The following is a 24,502-nucleotide window of genomic DNA, read 5'->3' as shown; positions in this document are numbered from 1 at the left end:
AGTCATAAATAAATAATGCTAATAAAACGTGTGAAAATCTATTTTCCAAATGCTCAACCTGGAAACTCTTACCACTGATTGGTCTTTATTTTTCATTGTAACTAAAAATATTTCAATTTGCTGTTAGCATATGTTGTTCATATTTCCCTTTTATTTTTGGAACATCATTATAATTTCCATCGATTGAATTGAAGAATACCAATGATAGCATCATTTGCACGTCAGAAATTTCATGGGCAGGAAAAAATTAGATGAACCAGAATCAACATTCTACCAAAAAAAAACTTGCAGATGCAGAGGGATTAGTAAATGATCACTGTGAATAAAAACATATTCAGAAAAATTACAAATAATCCAGCGGTAAACCTACAAACTCATATAGTCCAGACATTTAGGTAATATAAAGCGAAATAACAGCAAAACCAGAGAACAAGAATGCAAGCAGCATTTTCCTTCCATGATCATCCCTCCGCCTATCCTTGATTGTTCTCAGAAGCATTTCCTGTGCACGATTGAGGGACCGGATTCATCGTACTCAGCTTTGGCAATCCACATCTGCACTCAAATGAATTCGGATTTCTAGTTAGAATCTTTTGACAGAGCAGTTTGCACAGGAAAACAAAGTAAATGTATTAAGAAACAAAACTGCTGGAATGTACTAAGGGAAGCTAAGATGGAGCCTCCGATCCAGACACTGTACTTTCTCTCTGGTGGGGCAACCACCTTGATCTTCATGCTGCTTGGGGCCAATGCAGTAATTTCCTTGCTCATTCTGTCAGCAATTCCCGGGAACATGGTCGAACCACCACTAAGAACAATGTTGCCATACAAATCCTTCCTGATATCAACATCGCATTTCATTATGGAATTGTACGTGGTCTCATGAATACCAGCAGCCTCCATTCCGATCATGGATGGTTGGAAGAGGACTTCTGGGCACCGGAAACGCTCCGCTCCAATGGTGATCACCTGACCATCAGGTAGCTCATAGCTCTTCTCAATAGAAGAGCTGGTTTTAGCAGTTTCCAATTCCTGTTCATAGTCAAGAGCAATGTACGCCAACTTTTCCTTCATGTCCCTCACAATTTCACGCTCTGCTGTGGTGGTGAATGAATAGCCACGCTCAGTCAAAATCTTCATCAAGGCATCAGTCAGATCACGGCCTGCAAGGTCAAGCCTCAAGATGGCGTGTGGAAGAGCATACCCCTCATAAATAGGGACTGTATGGCTGACACCATCTCCAGAGTCAAGAACGATACCTGCACACAAGCACATAGAAAACATGAATCACAGTTGAAATGGTTTCACTGACGGAGGCACGCTCCTTGGTGGCCCTTATCAATTTCTTTGGGGTACTCTTTGGCGATGAGCGATGACTTCATCAAAACTGGAAATCGGTACTCGACTGCAACTCGGAGCGAGAGAGAGGATTTTATTTGGGCCAGCCTGATTGTAGATCTGAGAAGCAAATTGGAAATCAGTGCTCCACTGCAGTAACTTTACCGAAAATTGAAAGCGGTGAAATATGTTTCATCGAATGATAGGGTGTGCTATGAAAAATGAGGCGCTAAATTAAAAAATGTGTGCAGGGTGTCGTATCAAATGTCATCATTTGCAACGTTACTTAGAGTCGCAAAAGTTTTTTCCCAAAAACCTTCCGCGCTATATTACTGAGAATTTGCGATGGTTGTGTGCCCTGTCGGAAATAGAGGGTCGCAAAAGAGTATCTTTCTTGTGTGATTTTAGAAGATGAAAAAAAAATGTTAGAGATAATAAAAGAAATATAAAACCTTGTTAAGTCGATTGACTTGGCATCGAAGCTCTTAATTTTTCGAAATGGTTCATCAAAGTTCCTCTGAACTATCAAAGAGTGGAGCTTCTTGAAATTCTGATAAAATACTTATGTTAACTAGGGAGAATGAGGAGGCTAGGGGTTGAAAGGACAAATTAAGGGGTCGAGTTGTCCAAGAGTGAACTAGATGCTAGCTGCTAGATGTTAAATATTTTTTAGGTCGAATCGTCAAATTGTGCTCACCAAAGGTTACTTTCTTTATTTGGAGTAAGTAGCCAAAAGTTAAAATAAAGAGGTAGTATTCAGGATCGGTCTTGTCTTTTCCCACCAAGTCTTATTCTCATAAAATTGTGCTCACCAAAGGTGATTTTCTCGACAGGGCACGTGTCTCCACAATTGATTTCACCATTGACATTGCAAATCGGTGCTTAGGCATAGTTAAGCGGATATCTTTAAAATAGTGTTTATGGATCCATGAGATGCTCATGCATCATTGACCTTAGATCATTTTGAGGGATTATGCAAACCAAGTAGATAAAATTGTAATATAAACATAGTTGTCTCATGAGAACATTTATGTAGACTAGAGAAACTAAGAATGACACACCCCGACCCAGAAAGTCCACTTGGACCCTGAATCGAGCTGTGCTGGCCGACACCTGGAAGGTGACGAAGCCATAATTTGTGATAGTGTACAAAAAGTGAATAAATTTGAATCTAAAAGTGTCTAAGTACCAGAGTGCGCTACGAGTGGGAGCGAACCCATTTCACACGCGATGTCAGAGCATAAGTAAGGTACAGTAGTATGGGTAAGAATCATACCCTCAAAAATATCCATTAATACTAAGATTCACCACAGAATTGTTGTCGATACAAACTCAGCAGCTAAAACCTGGAGGGCACCAAACAGAAGGTGTGAGTAAGCAATAAAACCAAGCTTCCCAAAGTTATTACCTCTCTAAAAGTAATGCCCTAATGTAAAACCCGTATCGTTTTCCATAAGACGGTACAACATATATACATATATCCAAACCATACTCAGAAATGACCAAAACCACGGTTTGCCATTAACTCCACCATACATTAATAAGTAGGCCAAATGAACTAAATCAATACAAAATGATATATCAGTCAGAGTCATCTAAAATGACATGTACAACTTATCCATATCTCATCAATCCTGGCTAGCATATAAGTCGGAGTCACCTCTAGTGACCTGTACGACTTATCCATATCTCATCAATCCTGGCTAGCATATAAGTCGGAGTCACCTATAGTGACCTGTACGACTTATCCATATCTCATCAATCCTGGCTAGCGTATAGCTCAATAAGTATACCTGCACACGAGTCGGAACCACCTAAAGTGGTCTGTACGACAGGACTGGGTGTAAATAAATAAGCTCAAGTGCTACGATCACGTGAAGACTGGGCGAATAATCGCGGGTCACCTACGAGTCGGAACCACCTAAAGTGGTCTGTACGACAGGACTGTGCACCTACCTTGAATCCAAGGTGAGCATAAGGTGCGGGAGGTGAACATCACGTGAAGGACTGTGCCCTGGCCACGGGCGGGAGCACTAACACCGGGGTGCAGGTTTATGAGCTCTCAATGCATCTCAATATAACATGTGCAACTCATGGCAACCAGTACGACAGTATCGAAGTTGCCTAACACATAACTGTAGTCATGCTATAACACAATCGATTCAACTAGTACCATAAACTCACCTGAACTTACCTGGGTGTCCTGAGTTCACCTTTGCACTTGAAAGCATTCCCAATAATTATATGCAAGTAATATACATATTGATATACTATGATGCAATCTAATACTCAACCATGTCGTAGCATGTTCAATTATAAACAATACAGTGAGAAGTGTACAATCAATAACGCATTACTCCCAAACTACTTATTTTCAGGGATAATTATCCATGACGACCCAATTAACACTAATTTAGCTAACTAATTCATAAAACTAAAACTTGCTTTTACCACTTTCCTTCGCCTTACTCAATTTCCCAAGCAAGGCTTTGGTCTCAAATATTTTATGGCTGCATCTAATGTCTCGTTAGACTGCCTACGTACCCTAAATAGGGATCAAGCCATTCGTAGTTCATATCGTACTTCAAGCATTCACAATAATTATATATGAAAGTAATATACCTAATCAATTTAAAAGTGTCGATAGAACTCTCAATAATATGTACGATAAAAAGGAAAAGATCCACTTACCTGGAGTCCACACTATGATTCTCTAGCGCACACATCGAGGCGTCCTGAATGATTGGTCCCTGTGACCAATTATCAAATCACATCTCAGAACTCTTATCCGAAGAGTACGTAATTCACATAAAACACAACCTCAACGACATTCTAAAATAGTTTGATACCCATTGACCACAAGTCAACCGTCGATTTGTAGGGTTTACAACCCTGTATAACTTGACCCGGAAGATCCGCATATCAGATTTCCAATCCGCAACTTCCAACGATCCACAATATGTTTCTAGAACAACATACTAAAATTTCATTACGATCCAACGGTCAGATCTCCGCCAATTGCCTAAAACAAGTGGCCATGAACATTTATTTTACTAACTTACAAATCCAATTCAGGAAGATCCGTAAGTCGGATTCCCGATCTGTAAATTCCTATAATCTTTAAATATTACGTATTATAATATATCCCATTTTGGTGACGATCCAACGGTCGGATCATCGATTCACATTTTTATCAAGTAACGTATCGTAACGAATTTAGGTTCCAACTATCAACCTACGTCATTCAAATGACAAAACTGAATTCAAGACATTTGACATAGCCTAAAAATAGCATTGGCGGCCCACTGGCCACGCGCCGCCGCGGGTGGCGGTCGGCCGCCCCGACTCGCCGGAAAATCCAACTATTTCCAAAAATTCTCAAACTTCACAGAAATGAAGATCTCAGTGAGTGGAGCAACTTTCATACCTGCCACGAAGTCCAAAAGTGGACGGAAGATGGTCAATTTTGCCCACGAATCCGGCGGGTGCCTAAAACTTCCCGACGTCGATTCGTCGTCCACGGTGGTCCAATGGGGTCAAGGTTGGTTGGGTGTTGCTCCTGGGATGATGGGCTACAAAGCCCAAGTGGTGGCATCGGCCATCGCTTTGCCGATTTGCCGGAAAATTGAAAAGGGTGGCCGGAGCACCATTGATTTTCGTCAACTTTCGTGGCCTCAAACCGCTCCATACCATGGTTAATCAAGGTGGTTCTTGGGTGGGTTTTGTAGAGGGGAATGAGAGATTCAAGATGGTGGTGGTGTTATCGAAAAACGCCACCGGAGTTGGCCGGAATCGGCCTTGGAAAATGGTCTCGTGGTGGCGCGGGTATGGGTGCACGGGAAGCTCTTTTTTTTTTTTTTTTTTTTTTTTTTTTCCTCCCTCCGTTTCTGATTTTGGGCCCCACAAAGTGGGGGTTTAATTTAAATACACACTAAACCTTGAATAACCAATTTCGAACGTCCGTAACTATACCGTTATAATCCGGACGCGCAAACGGCTTTCGCCTATACGTTCGTACCAAAGAGTACTACGAGGATATGCTTAAAGAATAAGTCTCACATCTCTCAAGTCGATGGTCAACGGAAGTCAAAGTTCTTGCCTCTAGGGCAATTTAGTAAATTTACGCTTTTAAAATAAAATAAAAACGTAAAATTTAGAACGGGTAGTCACAAAGAAGGCACAATTTTATTATTCGAATTTTTCTTTTGTTTGGTGTTGAACAAAAGAAAAAAAAATGGTGCAATTTTAGTGATCTATTGAATATATCCATTCACATTGAGGTAGAGAATGTTTTCTACTTGGGTGAATATATAGGTTTGTCTACTCATTTGCCTATCCTCTTGGAGGATGAAATTGCCCATGTGGCTAGGCAAACTTACTTCTTTGCATAATTCAAAACTTGTGGTATTTAGGAAGTTAAAAATAAATTTGAAGCATAATATATCTAAAGCGTAATATCAAATGTTGTGGTGGTTGTAAACCCCTTGGACGATGTAGAAATCATTGACTTGTCATGAGGAATACATCCTCATTTGATAGACATTCATCATCCCATTTCCACAGAATTGCAACTTCTCGTAAAGGTTAATTAGGAGAAGTACTTTCTCTTAAGCTAATTTGGAGACTTTCCTCGATAAAGCTTATCATTAAATTTACATTAAGTGTCAAAGTGGTATATAGATTTGTACTTGATGCCCATAACTGGATTTTACATACTAGAGAAATTGATTTAACGTTGAATGATTTGTTCAAGATAAATGGCTTTTCCTTTTTCATACATTCATTTTACCATTTCTAGAGAGATGTAAATTCTATTGGATTGTCTTATCTAAGATACATCACTTATAGAGTTGTAACTTTTATTGGATTGTCTTATCTAATACACATCACTTACAGAAAGGTTATAACTTTTATCATATTGATGAGTCAATATTTTCCCATATATTACCCAATAAAAGTATATACTTTTGAAGATTTTTGATACTTTCCTTTGTAATTCCATTACAAATGGCAGCATAATCTATTTTGATGGAAAAGTGGCGAAACGGGGAATTTTTGAGAAATTCCTAATGGAGCATATTCTCAAGGCATCGCAACTAATTGCATCAAAATCTTAGCCTTAGATTCCAAGACCTTTTGTCATGTTGATTGAAAGAGTGTACATGTGCAGTACTAGACAAATTGACCTTTCGGGCTTGTTTGGCTCATAAGTTACTGAAGACAGCTTTTCTAAGGACTTAGAAGGGGCCATGTTTAGTCCCCGTCTAGATTATAGCTTTGTAAAATTTAAAAAAAAAAATTAATGAACACTATCATGTCATATTTATATATCACCTCCAACTGAAGGGGCTATTTTTTTAGCCCCCTCAATAATTTATTGTTTTTTTTAAGTTTGTTCTTTAACTTTATTGGTGAATTGAATTAAACTACCATATTTATAAATGAGTAACTCTTCATATTTCTTATCTTTATGTAATCCTTCTAATTTTTCGAAATGCTATGTTTGTTTTGCTTCAAAAAAAATAAAATATTTCATATAGGAATTTAAGGAATGTGAAGAATTGAAATAAAATGAAGTAACATAGTATGAAAAGGTGAAAATGATGTGAGAATTGACTTAGATATTTATAAAAAGAAATTAGATTTTTATTTTTTTTTTTAATTTCGTCTTAAAAAACAAAATCAAAAAATTCAAATCGAATGATTAGCTGACGTCAGTTAGCATGTGTATTGCTGACAGCTAGCTGGCTAGCTAGCTTCAAATGCCTAACCTGATGGCCATGGGCTAGAGTTTGGCCCAATGAGTCCCTTTTTCCTTTGCTCTGGACCTCCATTGGATCCAGTGGAGATGGTTTTTTTCTTCATTTCAGGCTATAAACGAGCTTATAGCCCTATGACATGATTCATTGGAGATGACCTTAAATTCTCTAGTTTTTGAAATATTCCTACTGGACAGCCAAAGAGAAGAAGAAGAAAAAGTAGTGCTATACTTATCATTTAAAGGGGTAAGGTCTATCAAAAGGAAGTATATTCCATTCTTATTAAACCGATTGTACAAATAATGGTACAAATAATTAAAATGTTATGTTTGAGAAAAAAAGGGAGAGGTCACTTACACAGAGCCCCATATCGACAGAAGGGGAGAAAATGTAGGATTGGCACTGGCCTGCTCACGTCCCCAAATCGAACCGCTCGCGTCGACGAAGACCCATCGACTCAGCCACCACCGGCCATGGCTGCGATCTTAGCCCGGAAATTTCTCCAGGCTCTCCGTGTCAGACAGCTCGTGATTTTTTTCCTCTGCCTTAACTCCCCTTTTCTTATCCTCCGTTTGGATTCCGAGAAAATCGGGAAAAATTGAATACCATGTTTGAATTTGGTTGCTAATGGTGAATATACCGAATCAGCTAGCCCACGCTGCATATCAACAAATTACAGGACCACAGCGCTTTCTTTTTCTTTATGTGTAGAAATTTAGATTAGAATGCTGGTTTTAATGGACTATAATTAGGGATTTTGGTCGATATTGTGGATAACTTTTCGTGTTGATGTGTTGTTAGTTGGCACTTATGAGCTTGTTTTGTAATTGCTTTATGTTTCTCGTCTGATCAGATGTTTCTGACTTTGGCATATGTATTGTATGTACATATATTGTTGGATTCCTGTTTGAATCTGTTCGATGCAAGTAGGAAAGGAAACGGACTCCTTCTCGTTCGGTTCCATGATTGGTATTACTTGGAGTGATTGAATTTGGATCCTATTTAGCCAAAAAAAAAAAAAAAAAAAAAACATAGTGATGAAATATTATAGGACCAATCTTTGGTTAGGAAGTTCCTCTAGACCTGCACTCAGAAGAATTGCAACTTAGTTTTGTATTGGTCGAGAGTATATAGTATTAGTCAATTTCTCAATGGAACTGTTGAGGGGAGTCTTTGGATTGCTGCTTAAACCTTCATTAACAGACATCGAAACTCACATAAAGAGCTTTCTCTATTACAATTGTGGTACAATTGAACCTGACAGGTATTCTTGTGTTTTGCTAATGTTGAGGAAAGTAGATGACGTTTAAATTCTTTAAATTTGAAAAATAGCTGAATATATAATTATTTTGAATTAAAAATCTAGTTACTAGTTATTTCCACCGTAGTAATATCCTGTGTGTTGAAATGCGTCGAGAACTTAGAGACAATACTTTTTAATCTGGCAGCCCTGATTGCAAAGACTTCAACTTTTTCGTGGGACTTGACAGTTTGGTCTGAGATGGGTAAGCCGGAAAATTGGGTAGATGTTGCCGCCCAAGCCATAAGTTCTTCTCCATAAACCTTAGCTTGCGGAATATGTGTAGTGCTTGACGAGCCACTTTCGCCACCAGTAGTTCCAGTCTTGTAAGCAAGTGCAATGCCCTGCGTGATGAAGAGCATCCTATCTAGTGGCTCCCCCTCTCGAATAATATAGGTACCATCAGCATAGCTAACTGGCTCAAGATGTTTCATGATTTTTTCCAACACTTGTCTGTCTATGTTTTCAAGCCCTGGCAACTGGGGTTAATTCATACATGTAATTAGAAACTTAAGAATACATCGATAAGAACTCAAAGGGGAGTTCATGCTCTTATCTATATAATAGCTTGAATTCGTTAACTAGACTACTCGAAAAACCATCTACTGCCACAAGTTTATATAGAGTTATGTACATGGAGATATTGAGAGAGATAGGACATTACTTTCCGTAGTGTAGCCAAGAAGAGATACCGCTTCATATGTTTCTTAAGTTCCAAAGGAAGTAACGAGAAGATATTCGCCGCAGGATTATCTTCGTCCACTTCAAGTGCTTCTCTTACTAAGTCCCAAATCTCATCTTGTATTTCGCTACGGAGTCTATATTCAGATACCATGAACTTTATTTGTGGACATATGACTGATTTCCGCTGCGATATCTTGGATGTTTTGCTAATTGCCTGCATAAATATCTACTCCACAACACGGAGGTTTGACATTGAGTTTATTAAATCCTGAAATTTACATGCATATATGTAAAAACTACTCAAAAGAAAACCAGATACACAATATATAATTCATCACCGACCTGCACATGTCCAAGCAGATACATGAATAGTAGCAGGCCACTGATAGAAATAAAAATTACAAATACGCTTTCCCATGCATAGGTACTAGAGTTGAGGTTTGAAGCAAAAGAACTGCAGAATTCATTGGAGCAATATATTAAAACAATATTTGAAAAGGGGCAACTCATTGGACGGCTTGCGTGACTGAATCTTGATAGTCAAACACGGGCACATTCCGTGTACCGGCATGGTAAAAAAATTCATGTGCATGACGCAATATCTAAGAATAAAAATACTTAGGTCGGACAAACCTCAGATTTCGTAATCCCCATGAGAAACACATCAAGAGTTTGTGAGGAAAATCTGTTGTTCCCACTATGCCAGACTGGAGAGTGTCAATGAATATGCCAAAATCGTATGCCATTGGATTTTGTGGATTTGTTGGACATAAATCATTTAGAAGTGTGACGTTTCTGAAAGGAGTATTATCACATTGTAAAGTACTTAAGTTGCATCCATTTTCACTTCGACAAGCAGAGATCCAACAATCTATCTCTCGCTGAGCAGAAAAAAAGTACCAAAATGCCCCAAGTACCTAACAAACCAAGAACTACATTTGTAACTCAACGATATTTACAAGCAACTTAGGGAGTAGTTAAAATAAACTAAGATAAGACAATAACTTACATGGCTAGCAAGGATGTACATGATGAAATTTAATACACCTGGAATCCATATTTGCTTTCTCCTAGCAAGTTCCTTGCTACGTTCACGTGTTTCCTTGTTAAAGTCCTTACATACTTTGTACATTGGATAAGCTCGCGGAACATATTGCAATAGAATAAGTGAGTTCAAAAACTTCATTCTATTCAAAGATCTTGAGTTCCTCGTTGTTGGAAGGAAAATTAGAATTACGATCTGTACACAAATGCAAACCAATAGCTAAACTTAAAGTGTTGTGTGACAGAATCAGCAAAATCAAATTATTCTAATTCCTAATATATGACTTAAGAGATTACGAAAAATAATTTACCTCAGAAAAGTAACTGACTTACATGTGGAATAGGAAGAACAGCTAAAATGTTTTGTATTAGGGATTTGCGTAGTACGAAAAACTCATCAGCAGTTAGGAGATCTTCCATAATGTTCAATTTGCACCACGTAGGCAACACAAAATAGATGATTTGAAGTAGATAAACGAGATCTGTAAATGCTCTCAAAACAATAGCTATTTTTTTTAATTTTTCGTCCAACGCGAGACACTTGATATTTTCATTGATGATGGGAACGTACAAGAACAAAGGGTCCACAAGCATCGGGCCAAAATAAATCATGATGACGAACAAACATCCTATCCCAAACAATATAGATTGTATAGCACGTTGTATTGAATTTCCATCGCATTGTATTGACCACGTTGATCTATTTCCTCCATCTCTCTTGCCATACTTCCCTTTTGCAAGCTCTAAAAAATTTTCACCTGACAAGCTGAAAAATTAATACACAAGAATTAAACATGAAATTCATTTATTCGATTTGTTTATTCCTATTTCGAACAACCATAATGATCTGATGCAAAAATCCTTTGTTTTAATTTTAAAAGAAAACTAAAATATGTTAGATATTAAAAGAAATATGAAACCTTGCAAGGTCGATTGAACTGTCATCGGAGCTCTCCGTTTGTGGAACTGGCTTATCGGATTTCCTCATAACTTAAGTTTACTAAGTTACGATGCGTAGAAGATCCTCTGAGCTATCAAAGACTCGAATGAGGAGCTTCTTGAAGTTACAACAAAGTACATATATATGCTAACTACAACCACTTCATGATGGAGAATAAGTAGGCTAGGAGTTGAATGGACAAGTTAAGGGGTCGGATCCTAGAAGAGTGAACTAGAAGTGTGATAACCCATATTTGCATTTTAATTATTTGACTCAACTACATGACATCGTCATTGTTTTTTGTAGAAAGATAAATGATGAAACTATGAACTAAGGATTTTTTTTTTTCTTATTTATTTTCCCCTCGTGGTTTAATTTTTCTAAAAATATTTTTTTTACTGATTTTAGTAGTCGCGTGCATATTGTTTTCTCTTTATTTCTATTCTTTTCTTTTCCACTTATTCACTTTACCAAGGAAAGAACAGAAGTTCTTGTCAACAATATTTAATTATTTGATTGTTTTTCGTCAAGAAATAAATGAAAGAAAAAGAAAAGGGAGAGGTGGGATGCTCCAGAAGGAACGGGAAAAACTGGTGGGAGAAAGAAACTTGATCTTTATACTTAAAAAAAAAAAGGAAAAAGGAAAAAGGAAAAAGAAAAAGAAAAAGAAAAGAGAAAGGTAGAGTACTCTACAAGGAACGGTAAAAACTGGAGGGAGACAGAAAAAAGAAAAGAAAGGAAGGATAGCCAAGGAGGAAAAAAAAAATAGTAGTGCTACACTTAATAGAGATAAGGTCCATTAACACACGTGGATCATATTTTTATTAGATAAATAGTACAAATAATAGTACAAATAAATGATACAAATTTATGTTAGCATTTGTACTGTATTGTCTACTTTCTTCTAGTGTGGATCTTTTCCAAAATATCTTTCCCATGTGAGAAAATGATGCCCATCGGCACTCTACGAACCCGAAATGGTGTAAGAGGTATCGTAACAATGAAACCCCTTATAATTGTACGTAATTGATGAAAGTGAGGGTTTTTATTAGCTACGATGTCTTGACAACATTTGAGGTGAGGAAGATGTTGATGCATTGTAACACAATTTTGTACATGGGAAAGACATTTTGGACAAGACATATTGCACCGTTTTGTGCGTCGGAAGTCAGATCAAATGAAAGAATTGGATTCCCAGATTCTTCAAAACTCTTTCATAAAGTAACTACTACAATGTTTTCCAATGGATGCTTGAAATCCCTCTTTGCTCCTTAATAGTCATTTTGACCTAATTTGCCTATGAAATTAACTGTTTGTGTTACATTTTTACCTTCACTATCAAATTCTACTCAAATCTGTTAAATTTGATGATGTAGCACATGTGAGGTTCACTTTGAGAGACAAAAATTTGTACCACTATGCTTGCCTATAGATGTTCTAAGCACCAATTTGCTCGTTAAAATTCATTTTAAGACCACTTATCTCTTAACATTCTTGTGTCTCACTTTACCCTTCATCTTCAAATTGTATAATAGATTTATTAAATTTGATGATGTGGTGCGTTGAGGTTTACTTTTTTGCTAAAATGTGGCCATGAGGAGGTCTTCTATTCGGCACCCAGAACTAGAAACATGTTAGAGGGGTTGGAACCAAAGAGTGGGTCAAGGTTAGCATGACAAATCAGGGAATGGGGCAGGATGTGTCTTATGTGTATGGATCCGCACAGACACGTGGTCCGTTGCCGGACCAAGAATTTCTCACACAAGACGTTAGCAAATTTAACATATTTTTGACAGACTTAACAGTGGGAGGCAAAGCAAGACGTTAAAAATAAAATTCAGAAGCAATACAGGATAAAATGACCTCAAGATGTAAAGGGATCCAAACTACAAATTGCATATGAAGTTCTTCAAAGTCTCAAGACATCCGATAAAATTTGAACGATTCATCTGTTTCCTTTGTAGTTGGCAACCAACTAAATGAAGAGATACTCTGTAAAGCGAGGCATCTTCCTCACGGGCAATTGAAGGTTAAAACCTTTGGTTCCCTACCCGTAGAGAAACAGAACTATAAACTTTGGGGAAAAATAATCAAAGGATATAATCATAAAATTGCAACGAAAAAAATAGTTACTACTAACGCAAGCATGAGAATCCAGAAAGCAAGTTTAAGAAGTATCACTACTACCTGCAATATTAGAGGATCCAGCTTCTCTAACGCAAACATTTCATCTGGTTGATATGGAAATTAGAGGATGTGTTTCTTCTCTATGTAAACATGTGAAAATGCAATATCAATGCATAAACCGTTTTTTCTTTTCGTTTTCCCTTTTTCTGCTACACACCTTCATTGTCAATTTCTACAGATGGGCCTACCAGAAAGTTGGAAGCGTTCTTGAGTTCAATCAACCTCGTGAGAAAGCAGTGAAATTCATATGATAGCAGGTGGGATTGCATGGGAATGGACAGTCAATTTGCTTTACTGCATTTCGACCAAAGTACCAGTCGCCCACAGACTCTGCAATTGTCTTCCAAAGTTCAAACCAGTCAGATAACAAGTTCAGTATGAAAAATGACAGAAAACCATTTGTTTTCAAACAAAAAGGATTAGCAGATTTTGATGCCGTAATGCCAAACTCGTGGTATTCAGGCACTCAGTTGCACATACATATATTTCGAAAACCTCGAGGAAAGTGAGCAAACAAGCAACAAGGGGAGGAAGATCATTAAACTTTCATCTTGTCTCCAGTCTCCGTATTTTCGTTGCTAAATCTTTTTTCTGGAAAGCAAAGTACACAAGATATCCACGGCATACATGTTTACATCAAAAGAACAATTACTACACTGAAAGCACAAAGAACATTATACTAAAAAGTGTTTCTCTCCTCCTCTATGTAAAAAACTTGTAACATGATGGCAAGTATAAACTGCTATTCTATTTTCTTCACACCTTGTCTCTATTTTCTTTTCGGGTTTGATAGACACCTCCTACTCAATGTCTACAGGGAGAGGAGCATAAACAATAAGGGAAGATTTCCGCCAGGAATAAAGATCTAAGGTTGGGAATAGTCCACTAGAAAGTTCGAAGTTTTCTTGAGTTCAATAAAAAAAGGTCATAGAGCAGTGAGCTTTATATGATAGCAGGTGGGACGATTTGGATCCTCTCCTGAGCCGAAGGAGAGAATCCTCCTAATTAAGCAGTGTGGGTCGTTGAATTTTTATCCAACAGTTATAATTAATATAACTTTAAAGGAACCCTTATATTTATAGCTGTTAAATAAAAATCGAACGGTCCACACTACTTGATCAGGAGAATCCTCTCCTTGGGCTTAGCCTCTTAGGAGAGGATCCAAATCCCAGGATGGCATGGAAATGGGCAGTCAGTTTGCTTTACCACATTCCAACTAAAGTACCAATCACCCAGACTCTGCAATTGTCTATGAAACTTCAAATCAGTCAGAAAAGTAGTTTGAAAATGACAGAAAACCATTTGGTTTCCAATAAAGGAATGAGAAGATTAAAATTTCCACAACTTATTGTTTATTCGTTGAGAAGTGGGTGAATGTCATGTCTCGGTTATCCATGTCTAGCAATGAATATAACATGAATTTATAAACATTCCTCATTCCGTATGTTTTTGGAATTCAATCTGTACTTTCAGCGTAGAATCACAGAAACCTATATGAAATAAGTTGATACGTTAATCTGCCACAATATCTGTTTACAATTACACTTCATAATAGAACGAATTGCAATGACCTATCTGTGGACCCTATTTTTCGATTGACAAGAAGCCTGAAGCTACAAAATACATGCAAGATGAACCAATACTTAATAGTCCCCTAGTTTGACAATGTACATCTGTGAAGTTGACACTAGTAATGCCCACTCTTGCAACTTGCAACGGTAAAAAATCCTGGTTTATGGCCCACAAACTCTAGGATTCTTAGGGTAACATTTTTCATAGGATATTTTAAATGCAACGCGATGAGAAGAACCAAACTTCCTGCTCATCACAGCATGCAGTGTGCAAATATGCTGGTTTATAATCCACAAAAATCCATAGATGGTTACGATCAACCACTTGAATTAAGAATTATCAGATCATTGGGATAGTAGCGCATGAAGAGTGGGCCACAAGCATGCTTAGCTACATAGAGTCGGGCCAGCATTAGGTGTATGTGGTTTTCCTGGACAGTCGGGCAATATATAATTTGGTCTTCTCAAATTTAATCACCATGTACTATTTCAAGCTGGTTGGGATTGCAATTGTGAATGTTCAGTTTACACTTTTTTCCAATAGCCACGTGGATCTGCTGCTTCTGGTATCAAGATATGTTGTATCTAATGTCATAAAATTAGGAAATGAGAGAAGAATGTAAATCAATTTCTGATAACAAGTAAATGAAGCTTGGGTTTTGAAGTAAATTACCTGCCAAAAATCATAAGCTGGGTTTTGAAGGAAATGTAGGAAACAGAAAATGGCTCAAAACTTTCCCTCGTATTTCTTTATGAATTCACTATCCCAAGCACAGAGGATGCACTAGGGAAGAAAAAAGGGAAAAGCATTATGCACGTAAAACAATTTTAAAAAAAAAAAAAAATTCCTATTCTAACTTGATAGGAAGAATTTCGAACATTTTAGAAAAATGCGGTATGTAGGTGCTCCGTTTTGATAGGTCTCATATCCTGACGTATGGATAAAGGAGCATGATCAAACACTTGCATGGAATATGGAACACCATCATTTTATGAAATTTATGATTTAGAGATATTATATGATCCTGGAAGCGTACACAAGGAAATATGATCCTTGTATAGTCCTAGAAAGATTTCATCTTGAACAGGTTCACTAAAAGATGTAGGTGCCGAAGGCACTATGTTGGTCCAAAAATTAAGGCTCAAGTAATGAGCCACAACCTAAATTTGGGGGAGTGGAGCTAGAATAAAGGAGCATGATCAAACACTTCCATGGAATATGGAACATGGAGAAATAGAGGGAAAGTGGAACTATGATCTGTTTGTAGTCGATATAAAATGAGACTGGTTAGGAATTTCCTCTAGATCTGCACTCGGATGAATTGCAACGTAGTTTTGTATTTGTCAAGAGTCAATAGTATGAATCAATTTCTCACTGGAATTGTCGAGGGGAGTCTTTGAATTGCTGCATAATCGTTCATTATGACTGTAACAGCCATTGGAAGTCACATAAAGAGCTTTCTCTAGTACAATTAATTGTGGTACAATACATGTTCTTATTTGACATATTTTGGGTAGAATTAGAAAGACTTGAGTTGGTAAAAATGTTTCGGAATTAGGCTCACATGCATCGTATTGGATCACTAATACAGGTTGATGCAAGCTAAAATTTTAAGCTTCATGTAGTAATGCTTCGGAATTAATCCCAGTTTTTCATTTGTAGGCACAATTTATCGAATTCTAATTTTTCTTTTGTTTGGTGTTGAGCAAAAGAAAAGTAAATTGTATTGAACACATCCATTCACTTATATGTAGGGAACGTTTTCCACTTGGGTGAATATATGGGTTTGTCTACTCATTTTTGGAGTATGAAACTGCCCGTGTAGCTAGGCAAACTTACTCCGTTGCATAATTCAAAACTTGTGGTATTTAAGAAGTTAAAAGAAATCGAAAGCGTAGTATCAAATGGTGTGGTGGTTGTAAACCCCTCAGATGATGTCGGAACTGTTGACTTTTCTTGAGGAGTACATCCTCATTTTATAGACATTCATCATACCATTTTCACGGAGTTGCAATTTCTCGTAAAGGGTGATTTGGAGAAGTATTTCATCTTAAGCTAATTCCTCAATACACCTTATTATTAAATTTACGTTGTGTCAAAGTGATATAGATTCATACTTGATGTCTATAAATGGATTTTACATACTAGAGAAATTGAATTAACGTTGAATTGAATGCTTTGTGCAAGAGGAATGAATCCTCCTTTTACATACATTCATTACACCATTTTCAGGGAGTTGTAACTTCTATTGGGCGGTCTTATCTAAGATACATCATTGGAGCAAATGTTACCGGTGTACTGTAAAAAAAATTCATGTGCATGACGCAATATCTAAATAAATATACTTAAGTAGGACAAATCTCAGATTTCTTAAGCCCATGAGAAACACATCAAGAGTTTTTGAGGAAAATCTGAGGTTCCCACTATGCCAGACTGGAGAGCGTCAACGAATATGCCAAAATCGTATACCTTTGGATTTGGTGGATTTGTTGGGCAGAAATCATTTAGAAGCGTGACATTTCTGAACATAGTATTATCACATTGTAAAGTACTTAAGTAGCATCCATTTTCACTTCAACAAGCAGAGATCCAACAATCTATCTCTCGTTGAGCAGAAATAAAAATACCAAAATACCCCGAGTACAAAACAAACGATGAACTACATTTGTAACTCAACAATATTTACCAGCAACTTATGCAACAGTTAAAATAAACCAAGATAAGACGATTAACTTACACGGCTAGCAAGGATGTACATGATGAAATTTAGTACACCTGGAATCCATATTTTCTTGTGCTTAGCAAGTTCTTTGCTATCATCACGTGTATCCTTGTTAACCTCCATACATGTTCTGTACATTGGATAAACTCGTGCAACATATTGCAATATAATGAGTGAGTTCAACAACTTCAATCTATTCAAAGATCTTGAGTTCCTCGTCGTCGGAAGGAAAATTAGAATTACGATCTGTATACAAATGTAAACCAGTAACTAAACTTAAGTTTCGTGTGACAGGATCAGCAAAATCAAATTATCCTAATTCCTGATATGACTTGAGAGATTATGAATTGGGAATGTTGTTTGACAAAACTATTCTCAATTTAGCGGAGATTTCTCACAAAATAATCAAAATGATTGACGGTAGACAATCGCCAGAACCACTTCTTGATTGACCATGAACAATCTTAGGAACTACTTCTATCGATTTTAGATCGCAGATACCAAAGTGAGGAGTTATAACAATCTTATGAACCACTTTTGATAAAAAGCCCGTAAATTTTAATTTTTACTTTTTATTACTTGATTTTGATTGAATTGTTTATTTCGAAGATGAAGGTTACCTTTGTATTACAGCCTTACAGATGGATGTAATTATCATGATCAATGGATAATGAACATATTTTTATTAGAGGTAAGGTCCATCAACACATGTGAATCACATTTTTATTAGATAAATGATATAATGGTACAAATAGATGATACAAATTTGTGTTAGCATTTGTATTGCATTGCCTACTCTCTTCTAGTGTGGATCTTTTCCAAAATATCTTTTCCATGTGAGAAAATGATGCCCATAGGCACTCTGCAAAACAAAAATGATGTAAGAGGTATCGTAACAATGAAACCCCATATAATCGTACGTGATTGACAATATTGAGGTATTCATTAGCTACGATGTCTCTTGACAACATTTGAGGTGAGGAAGATGTTAGATGCATTGTAACGCAATTTCGTCACATGGTGAAGACATTTTGGACAATGCCAAACTAGCTAGTTTGCCTGAGGTTATGAAACATGGATATCATATTGCACCGTTTTGTGTTTCGGAAGTTCGATCAAATGAAAGGAGCCCATATTCTTCAAAACTCTTTCATAAAAGTAACTACTACAATGTTTTCCAATAGATGTTTGAAATACCTCTTTGCTCCTTAATAGTCATTTTGACCTAATTTGCCTATGAAATTAACTGTTTGTGTTACATTTTTCCCCCCACCATCAAATTCAACTAAAATGTGTTAAATTTGATGATGTAGCACATATGATGTTCACTTTACGCGAGACAAAAATTTGTACTAAAAAATAGGCCAAGGTTAGCATGACAAATCAGGGGATGTTGTAGGAGGTGTCTTATGTGTATAGATCCACACGGAAGCATGGTCCGTTGCCAGACCCAGAATTCTCACACAAGACGTCAGCAAATTTAACATATTTTTTTAGACTTAACAGTGGGAGGCAAAGCAAGACGTTAAAAATAAATTCAGGAGCAATTCAAGATAAAATGACTCTTAAGTGGTAAAGGGATCCAAACTACAGAATGCATATGAAGTTCTTCAAAGTCTCAAAACTCCCCAAATATTTCCTACGTAGTTTCTTCGGGGGCATCCGATAAAATTCGAACGATTCGTCTATTTCCTATGTAGTTGGCAACCAATTAAATGAAGAGATACTCCGTAAAGCCAGGCATCTTCCTCACAGGCAATGCAGGTTAAAACCTTTGGTTCCCCACCCCGAGAGAAACAGAAATATAAACTTTGGGGAAAAATAATCAAAGGATATAATCATAAAATTGCATCCAAAAAAACCAGTTACTACGAACACAAGGATGAGAATCCGGAAAGCAAGGTACAAAGCTGTTTAAGCAGTATCACTACTACATTGAAAGGCAAACATTTCATCTGATTGATAGAAATTTCAGGATGCCTTTCTTCTCTATGTAAACAAGTGAAAATGTGATATCAATGTATAAACCATTTTTTCTCTTCGTTTTCCCTTTTTATGCTACACACCTTCATTGTCAATTTCTACAGATGGACCTACCAGAAAGTTGGAAGCGTTCTTGAGTTCAATCAACCTCGTGAGAAAGTAGTGAAATTCATATGATAGCAGGTGGGATTGCATGGGAATGGACAGTCAATTTGCTTTACTGCATTTCGACCAAAGTACCAGTCGCCCACAGACTCTGCAATTGTCTATCAAAGTTCAAACCAGTCAGATAACAAGTTCAGGATGAAAAATGACAGAAAACCATTTTTTTTCAAACAAAAAAGATGAGCAGATTTTGATGCCGTAATGCCAAACTCATGGTATTTAGGCACTCAGTTGCATGAACAGAAACATTTATAAGAATACAACATATATGTACATATACATATACATGTATATTTCGAAAACCTCAAGGAAAGTGAGCAAACAAGCAAAGGGGAGGAAGATCCTTATACTTTCATCCTGTCTCCAGTCTCCGTATTTTCATTGCTAAATCTTTTTCTGGAAAGCAAAGTACAAAAGATATCCACGGGATACATGTTTACATCACAAAGAACAATTACTACATTGAAAGCACATAGAACATCATATTAAAAAGTGTTTCTCTCCTCTATATAAAAAACTTGTAACATGATGGCAAGTATAAACTGTTATTCCATTTTCTTCACACCTAGTCTCTATTTTCCTTTCGTGTTTGATAGATACCTTCCTTCTCAATGTCTACAGGGATAGGAGCATAAACAATAGGGGAAGATTTCCGCCAGGAAGTAAATATTTAAAGTTGGGAATAATCCACTAGAAAGTTGGAAGTTTTCTTGAGTTCAATAAAAAAAATGACATAGAGCAGTGAGATTTATATGATAGCAGGTGGGATGGCATGGAAATGGGCAGTCAGTTTGCTTTACCGCATTCTTACTAAAGTACCAAGCACCCACAGACTCCGCAATTGTCTATGAAAGTTCAAATCGGTCAGAAAGGTAGTTTAAAAATGACACAAAACCATTTGTTTTCCAATAAGGGAATGAGATGATTAAAATTTCCACACCTTATTGTTTATTCGTGGAGAAGTGGGTGAATGCCATGTCTCGGTTATCCACGTCTGGCAATGAATATAACATGAATTTATAAACATTCCTCCTTCCGTATTTTTTTGGAATTCAGTCAGTGCTTTCAGCATAGAATCACGGAAACCTGTATGAAATAAGTTGATATGTTAATCTGCCACAATATTCTGTTTATATTTACACTTATTTATAGAACAAATTGCAAGGACCTATCTTTGGACTCTATTTTTCGATTGACAAGAAGCCTGAAGCTAGTGAAGCTACAAAATACATGTAAGATGAACCAATACTATAATCCCCTAGTTTGACAATGTACATCTGTGAAGTTAACATTAGTAATGCCCACTGTTGCAACTTGCAACTGTAAAAGATGCTGGTTCATGGTGCACAGACTCTAGGATTCTTAGGGTAACATTTTTCATAAATTCATAGGTTACTTTAAATGCAATGTGATGAGAAGACTCAAAAATTCCTGCTCATCACAGCATGCAGTGTGCAAATATGCTGGTTTATAGTCCACAAAAATCTATAGATGGTTACGATCAACCACCTGAATTAACAGTTATCAGATCATTGGGATGTAGCACATGAAGAGTGGGTCACAAGCATGCTTAGCTACATAGAGTCAGAACAGCATTATGTGTATGTGATTTTCCTGGACAGTCGGGCAATATATAATTTGGTTTTCTCAAATTTAATTACCATGTAGTGTTTTAAGCTGGCTGGGATTGCAATTGTGAATGTTCAGTTTACACTTTCTCCAATAGTCCTGTGGATCTGCTGCTTCAGGTATCAAGATATGTTGTACCTAATGTCATAAAAATGATAAAAGAATGCAAATCAATTTCTGATAACAAGTAAATGAAGCTTGGGTTCTGAAAAAAATTACCTGCCAAAAATCATAAGCTGGGTTGACAAGAAACACTGGGGTATTAATGTGTTTAATAACTTCTTCAGGAAAGAGACACTGGTGTATAAGTTCACAACAAAAAATGGGGGCTTTGTGTTATAAATCATAACTGAGCAGAAAAATAAGCTATAAAATTTGACTATTTGGCACCATATAGAGGAAAAGAACAACTACCTTAGCTGGTTCCATCCTTGAAAGACAATCCTTGTTCAAACTTTTTGATAAACCCTGACAGCGCAACAGAAAAATAAGCAAGAGAAAGCAATGAAGGTACAGTTTAATGACTAATGTCCTAAAGCTTCCCGTCATTAAGTGATATAGACCAAGATGAATGAAACCCTTTCTCATATATGATGTGTCAGACTCACAAAAAAGAACAAGCAGATGGATCCATATAAATTAAAAACATATCGACTAGTTTTTACATCTCATAATCAAATGGTGGATCCTGCAGATCTGACAGAATTTGATAGAATTAAGTTTCTACAAAAAACATTGAGTGATAAAAAAATATAAATATTACATAAGCTAGTAATAGTAAAGATCAAAGCTAACCTGAAGGATGGCAACATCATTATAGAAAGACCTCATCGTCCGATGCTGGAGAACATCTTCCCTGAAATGTAGGAAACAGAAAATGGCTCAAAACTTTCCCTCTTTCTCTCTCTACATCTCCTATTTCTTTATGAATTCACTATCCTGAGCACAGAGGATGCACTAGATAGGAAAAAAGGGAAAAGCATCGTACATGCAAAACAATTTAAAAAATCCTACTGTTACTTGATAGGAAAAATTTCAATCATTTTAGAAAAATGTGGTACATAGGTGTTCCATTTTGATGGGTCTCATATTCTGAGGTATGAAAATGAGAGAGTAGAATCAGGCAACACCATCATTTTATGAAATTTATGATTTAGGAGATATTATATGATCCTGGAAGCGAACACAAAGAAATATGATCCTTGTATAATCCTAGAAAGATTTCATCTTGAACAGGTTCACTAAAAGATGTAGGTGCCGAAGGCACTAGTACGCAAAAAACATACTCATCAAGGAAAAAACCTGCATCAGCAAGACATTTGACAGTTGCATCCTTAGGCAGAAGATGCCGAAAGTCATCACAATGTATAAGAGTCGCTAACCCACCAGCAGAGCATCCTGAAAGAAGGGCCTGTAAGAGTGCCACTCATACGTATTAGCAGAAATAGACCACTCATTGTAATAGTCTCAATGAGTAGCTTTCAATTAGTTCACGGTGGAAAATAATACTTTTCTTGCGGAGAATGGTATTACAATTGCTGGTCCAATCATATCATTATAATATTAATGAAACCAGCTCTTAGAACGAGAGTGAAAAAGACATCTTGTATTGTCATAATCATCGATACATGCATAGAAAATTTCTGATGTTTAAAAGCTGTGAACTGCAGTTCATATTATTCAAATAGAGCTTAACCAAAAGTAACCACGAGATACCTGTTTCACTTTTGACAAGCCAATTGACAAGAGTTCATCCATAACTGCTTCCCAGATGAGCTGGCCCCTAAAAAAAGGTCCTAATCCATTCTATGAAATAGAAGAACAGCCAATGTTAAATTAACAGCTTACATTCTTCCGTTTATAAAATTAAAACAAGGCAGCAAAATCTCCAAACACAATGCACCTTAGGCTCATTTTCCGGGTGGCCAGCGAAGGACGCGCCATCACAGTATCTGATTTTGACCTTGTTCCAGTTAAAGAATTCTAGAGAATGCTCCAAACAATGAATTGAATCACATCAATTAGATGGCCAACAACTTAGATTGAGCTAGAATTACAAAACGAAGCGTTACGGGAATAAAAATAGCAGCCAAATAAAATCAAGCTTACCAGGATTTTGTGATGGATGAGAGCTCAAAATCCCAGAAAAGGGAACTCGACGATCCATGTAATTAGAAGACCCTAGTAGAGTACCTTTGCGCCAAGAACACGATTCAATCGAATCGCACCAACCTCCACCCTACATTTTCGATTTTTTAACCAAACCCATCACACAATTTTCCATTCTAAACATAAAAATCTACTAGCATATGCAAATTCAATGATGTTGAATGGAACAATATGTATTAGACCTGTAAAAAAAGGCACAGGGATAGAATTTTGACCTCAATGTGAAGCAGCCAATTGTTGGCGCCGGATCCGAATCCCTTCCTGAAATGGTAGCCAGGGGCAGTCCCGTCCAAACAAACTGCAAAACCAAAATTCAAACAATTAGGGCGGGGGGAGAGAGAGAGAGAGAGATATTGGAAAGTAGAGGGGATGGGATTGAGTACGGGCGCCTCTATCTTTGGCGTTGCGCAGCAAGGTCAAGTCAACGAAATCGAAGGCGGCAGCGTTGGGAAGAAACGGGCGGGAGATTTCGGAGTCTGGTTCGTCGCGCCAAGAGTTGGAGAGGAGAGTGAGAGCGAAGGCGATAACGGTAAATCCGACGGCGGCGATTGCCCAGTCCTTTTTGGCCCATCTTCGCCACCATAGCAGGCTGCGAAGCCTGGGATTCGCCACTGACCCCACCATCAATTGACTGACTGCCTCCGGTGCTCTGCTAACGCAGTCAAACGGACACTGAAAAACTAACAGCCAGTTTTCATTAAGACAAGAAGCTTTATTTTGTTTTTTTTGTTTTTGGTTTTTGGTTTTTTAATTTTACTTTATTTTTTTATTTTTTTTATTTTTTTTTTATTTTTTTGCTTTTCTAGCAAGAAACAATGTTTAATAGAATAAATCCATAGAATGAGGCATTATTATCAACAACAAAAAAAAAAAAAAAAAAAAAGAAGAAAAGGTAGGCCATTATTTTCAGACCAAAAATAAGGGTAGCATTATTTTGAAGCAGAAAAAATGTGTTGCATACTAAAAAAAATGTTAGACTCTCAACACATGAGTGACAGCTAGCCGTTAAT

At 37.0% G+C, this 24,502-nt stretch overlaps 3 protein-coding genes across 4 annotated transcripts; all 3 read right to left on the bottom strand.

Moving 5' to 3' along the window:
* Nucleotides 1–247: 247 nt before the first annotated feature.
* LOC137722604 (actin-like) lies at nucleotides 248–1,284 on the bottom strand. Its single transcript, XM_068461647.1, has 2 exons — nucleotides 642–1,284; nucleotides 248–560 (listed from the first exon to the last, which is right to left on the bottom strand). Exons 1-2 carry the CDS (start codon nucleotides 1,282–1,284, stop codon nucleotides 490–492), a joined length of 714 nt encoding a protein of 237 aa, XP_068317748.1. The 3' UTR covers nucleotides 248–489.
* Nucleotides 1,285–8,343: 7,059 nt separating this feature from the next.
* Nucleotides 8,344–11,242, bottom strand: LOC137723754 (cyclic nucleotide-gated ion channel 1-like). Its single transcript, XM_068462946.1, has 7 exons — nucleotides 11,046–11,242; nucleotides 10,459–10,891; nucleotides 10,091–10,321; nucleotides 9,715–9,998; nucleotides 9,424–9,535; nucleotides 9,062–9,307; nucleotides 8,344–8,876 (listed from the first exon to the last, which is right to left on the bottom strand). The coding sequence occupies exons 1-7, from the start codon at nucleotides 11,111–11,113 to the stop codon at nucleotides 8,460–8,462; spliced, it is 1,791 nt and encodes a 596-aa protein (XP_068319047.1). The 5' UTR covers nucleotides 11,114–11,242; the 3' UTR covers nucleotides 8,344–8,459.
* Nucleotides 11,243–19,379: 8,137 nt separating this feature from the next.
* On the bottom strand, nucleotides 19,380–24,303 carry LOC137722524 (pectin acetylesterase 5-like). 2 transcript variants are annotated; one of them, XM_068461547.1, is made up of 12 exons: nucleotides 23,876–24,298; nucleotides 23,708–23,790; nucleotides 23,433–23,562; nucleotides 23,227–23,306; nucleotides 23,040–23,129; nucleotides 22,610–22,734; nucleotides 22,119–22,179; nucleotides 21,738–21,791; nucleotides 21,543–21,620; nucleotides 21,356–21,461; nucleotides 20,635–20,780; nucleotides 19,380–19,795 (listed from the first exon to the last, which is right to left on the bottom strand). In XM_068461547.1, the coding sequence occupies exons 1-12, from the start codon at nucleotides 24,114–24,116 to the stop codon at nucleotides 19,673–19,675; spliced, it is 1,317 nt and encodes a 438-aa protein (XP_068317648.1). In that variant the 5' UTR covers nucleotides 24,117–24,298; the 3' UTR covers nucleotides 19,380–19,672. The 2 variants fall into 2 exon arrangements, with proteins under 2 accessions (XP_068317648.1, XP_068317649.1); XM_068461548.1 differs by lacking the exon at nucleotides 19,380–19,795 and adding an exon at nucleotides 19,824–20,539 and having other exon boundaries at nucleotides 23,876–24,303.
* Nucleotides 24,304–24,502: the final 199 nt, after the last annotated feature.

This window comes from Pyrus communis, chromosome 17 (assembly GCF_963583255.1).
Source record: "Pyrus communis chromosome 17, drPyrComm1.1, whole genome shotgun sequence".
NCBI classification, from domain to species: Eukaryota; Viridiplantae; Streptophyta; class Magnoliopsida; order Rosales; family Rosaceae; genus Pyrus; species Pyrus communis.
This window is presented reverse-complemented; position numbering and strand designations above follow the sequence as displayed.

Excerpts from the sequence above, each read along its gene's own strand:
- LOC137722604 (XM_068461647.1), bottom strand. The coding sequence starts at position 1,284 with ATGTTTTCTATGTGCTTGTGTGCAGGTATCGTTCTTGACTCTGGAGAT. Across the intron at positions 561-641 it reads TAGTACATTCCAGCAGTTTT|TGCAGATGTGGATTGCCAAA; the intron begins GTTTCTTAATAC and ends AATTCATTTGAG.
- LOC137723754 (XM_068462946.1), bottom strand. The coding sequence starts at position 11,113 with ATGAGGAAATCCGATAAGCCAGTTCCACAAACGGAGAGCTCCGATGAC. Across the intron at positions 10,322-10,458 it reads CTGTTCTTCCTATTCCACAT|ATCGTAATTCTAATTTTCCT; the intron begins GTAAGTCAGTTA and ends ATTTGTGTACAG. Across the intron at positions 9,536-9,714 it reads TGGGGATTACGAAATCTGAG|TTCTTTTGCTTCAAACCTCA; the intron begins GTTTGTCCGACC and ends TGAATTCTGCAG.
- LOC137722524 (XM_068461548.1), bottom strand. The coding sequence starts at position 24,116 with ATGGTGGGGTCAGTGGCGAATCCCAGGCTTCGCAGCCTGCTATGGTGG. Across the intron at positions 23,563-23,707 it reads ATTGGCTGCTTCACATTGAG|GGTGGAGGTTGGTGCGATTC; the intron begins GTCAAAATTCTA and ends TCGAAAATGTAG. Across the intron at positions 21,462-21,542 it reads CAGCTTATGATTTTTGGCAG|GTACAACATATCTTGATACC; the intron begins GTAATTTTTTTC and ends TTATGACATTAG.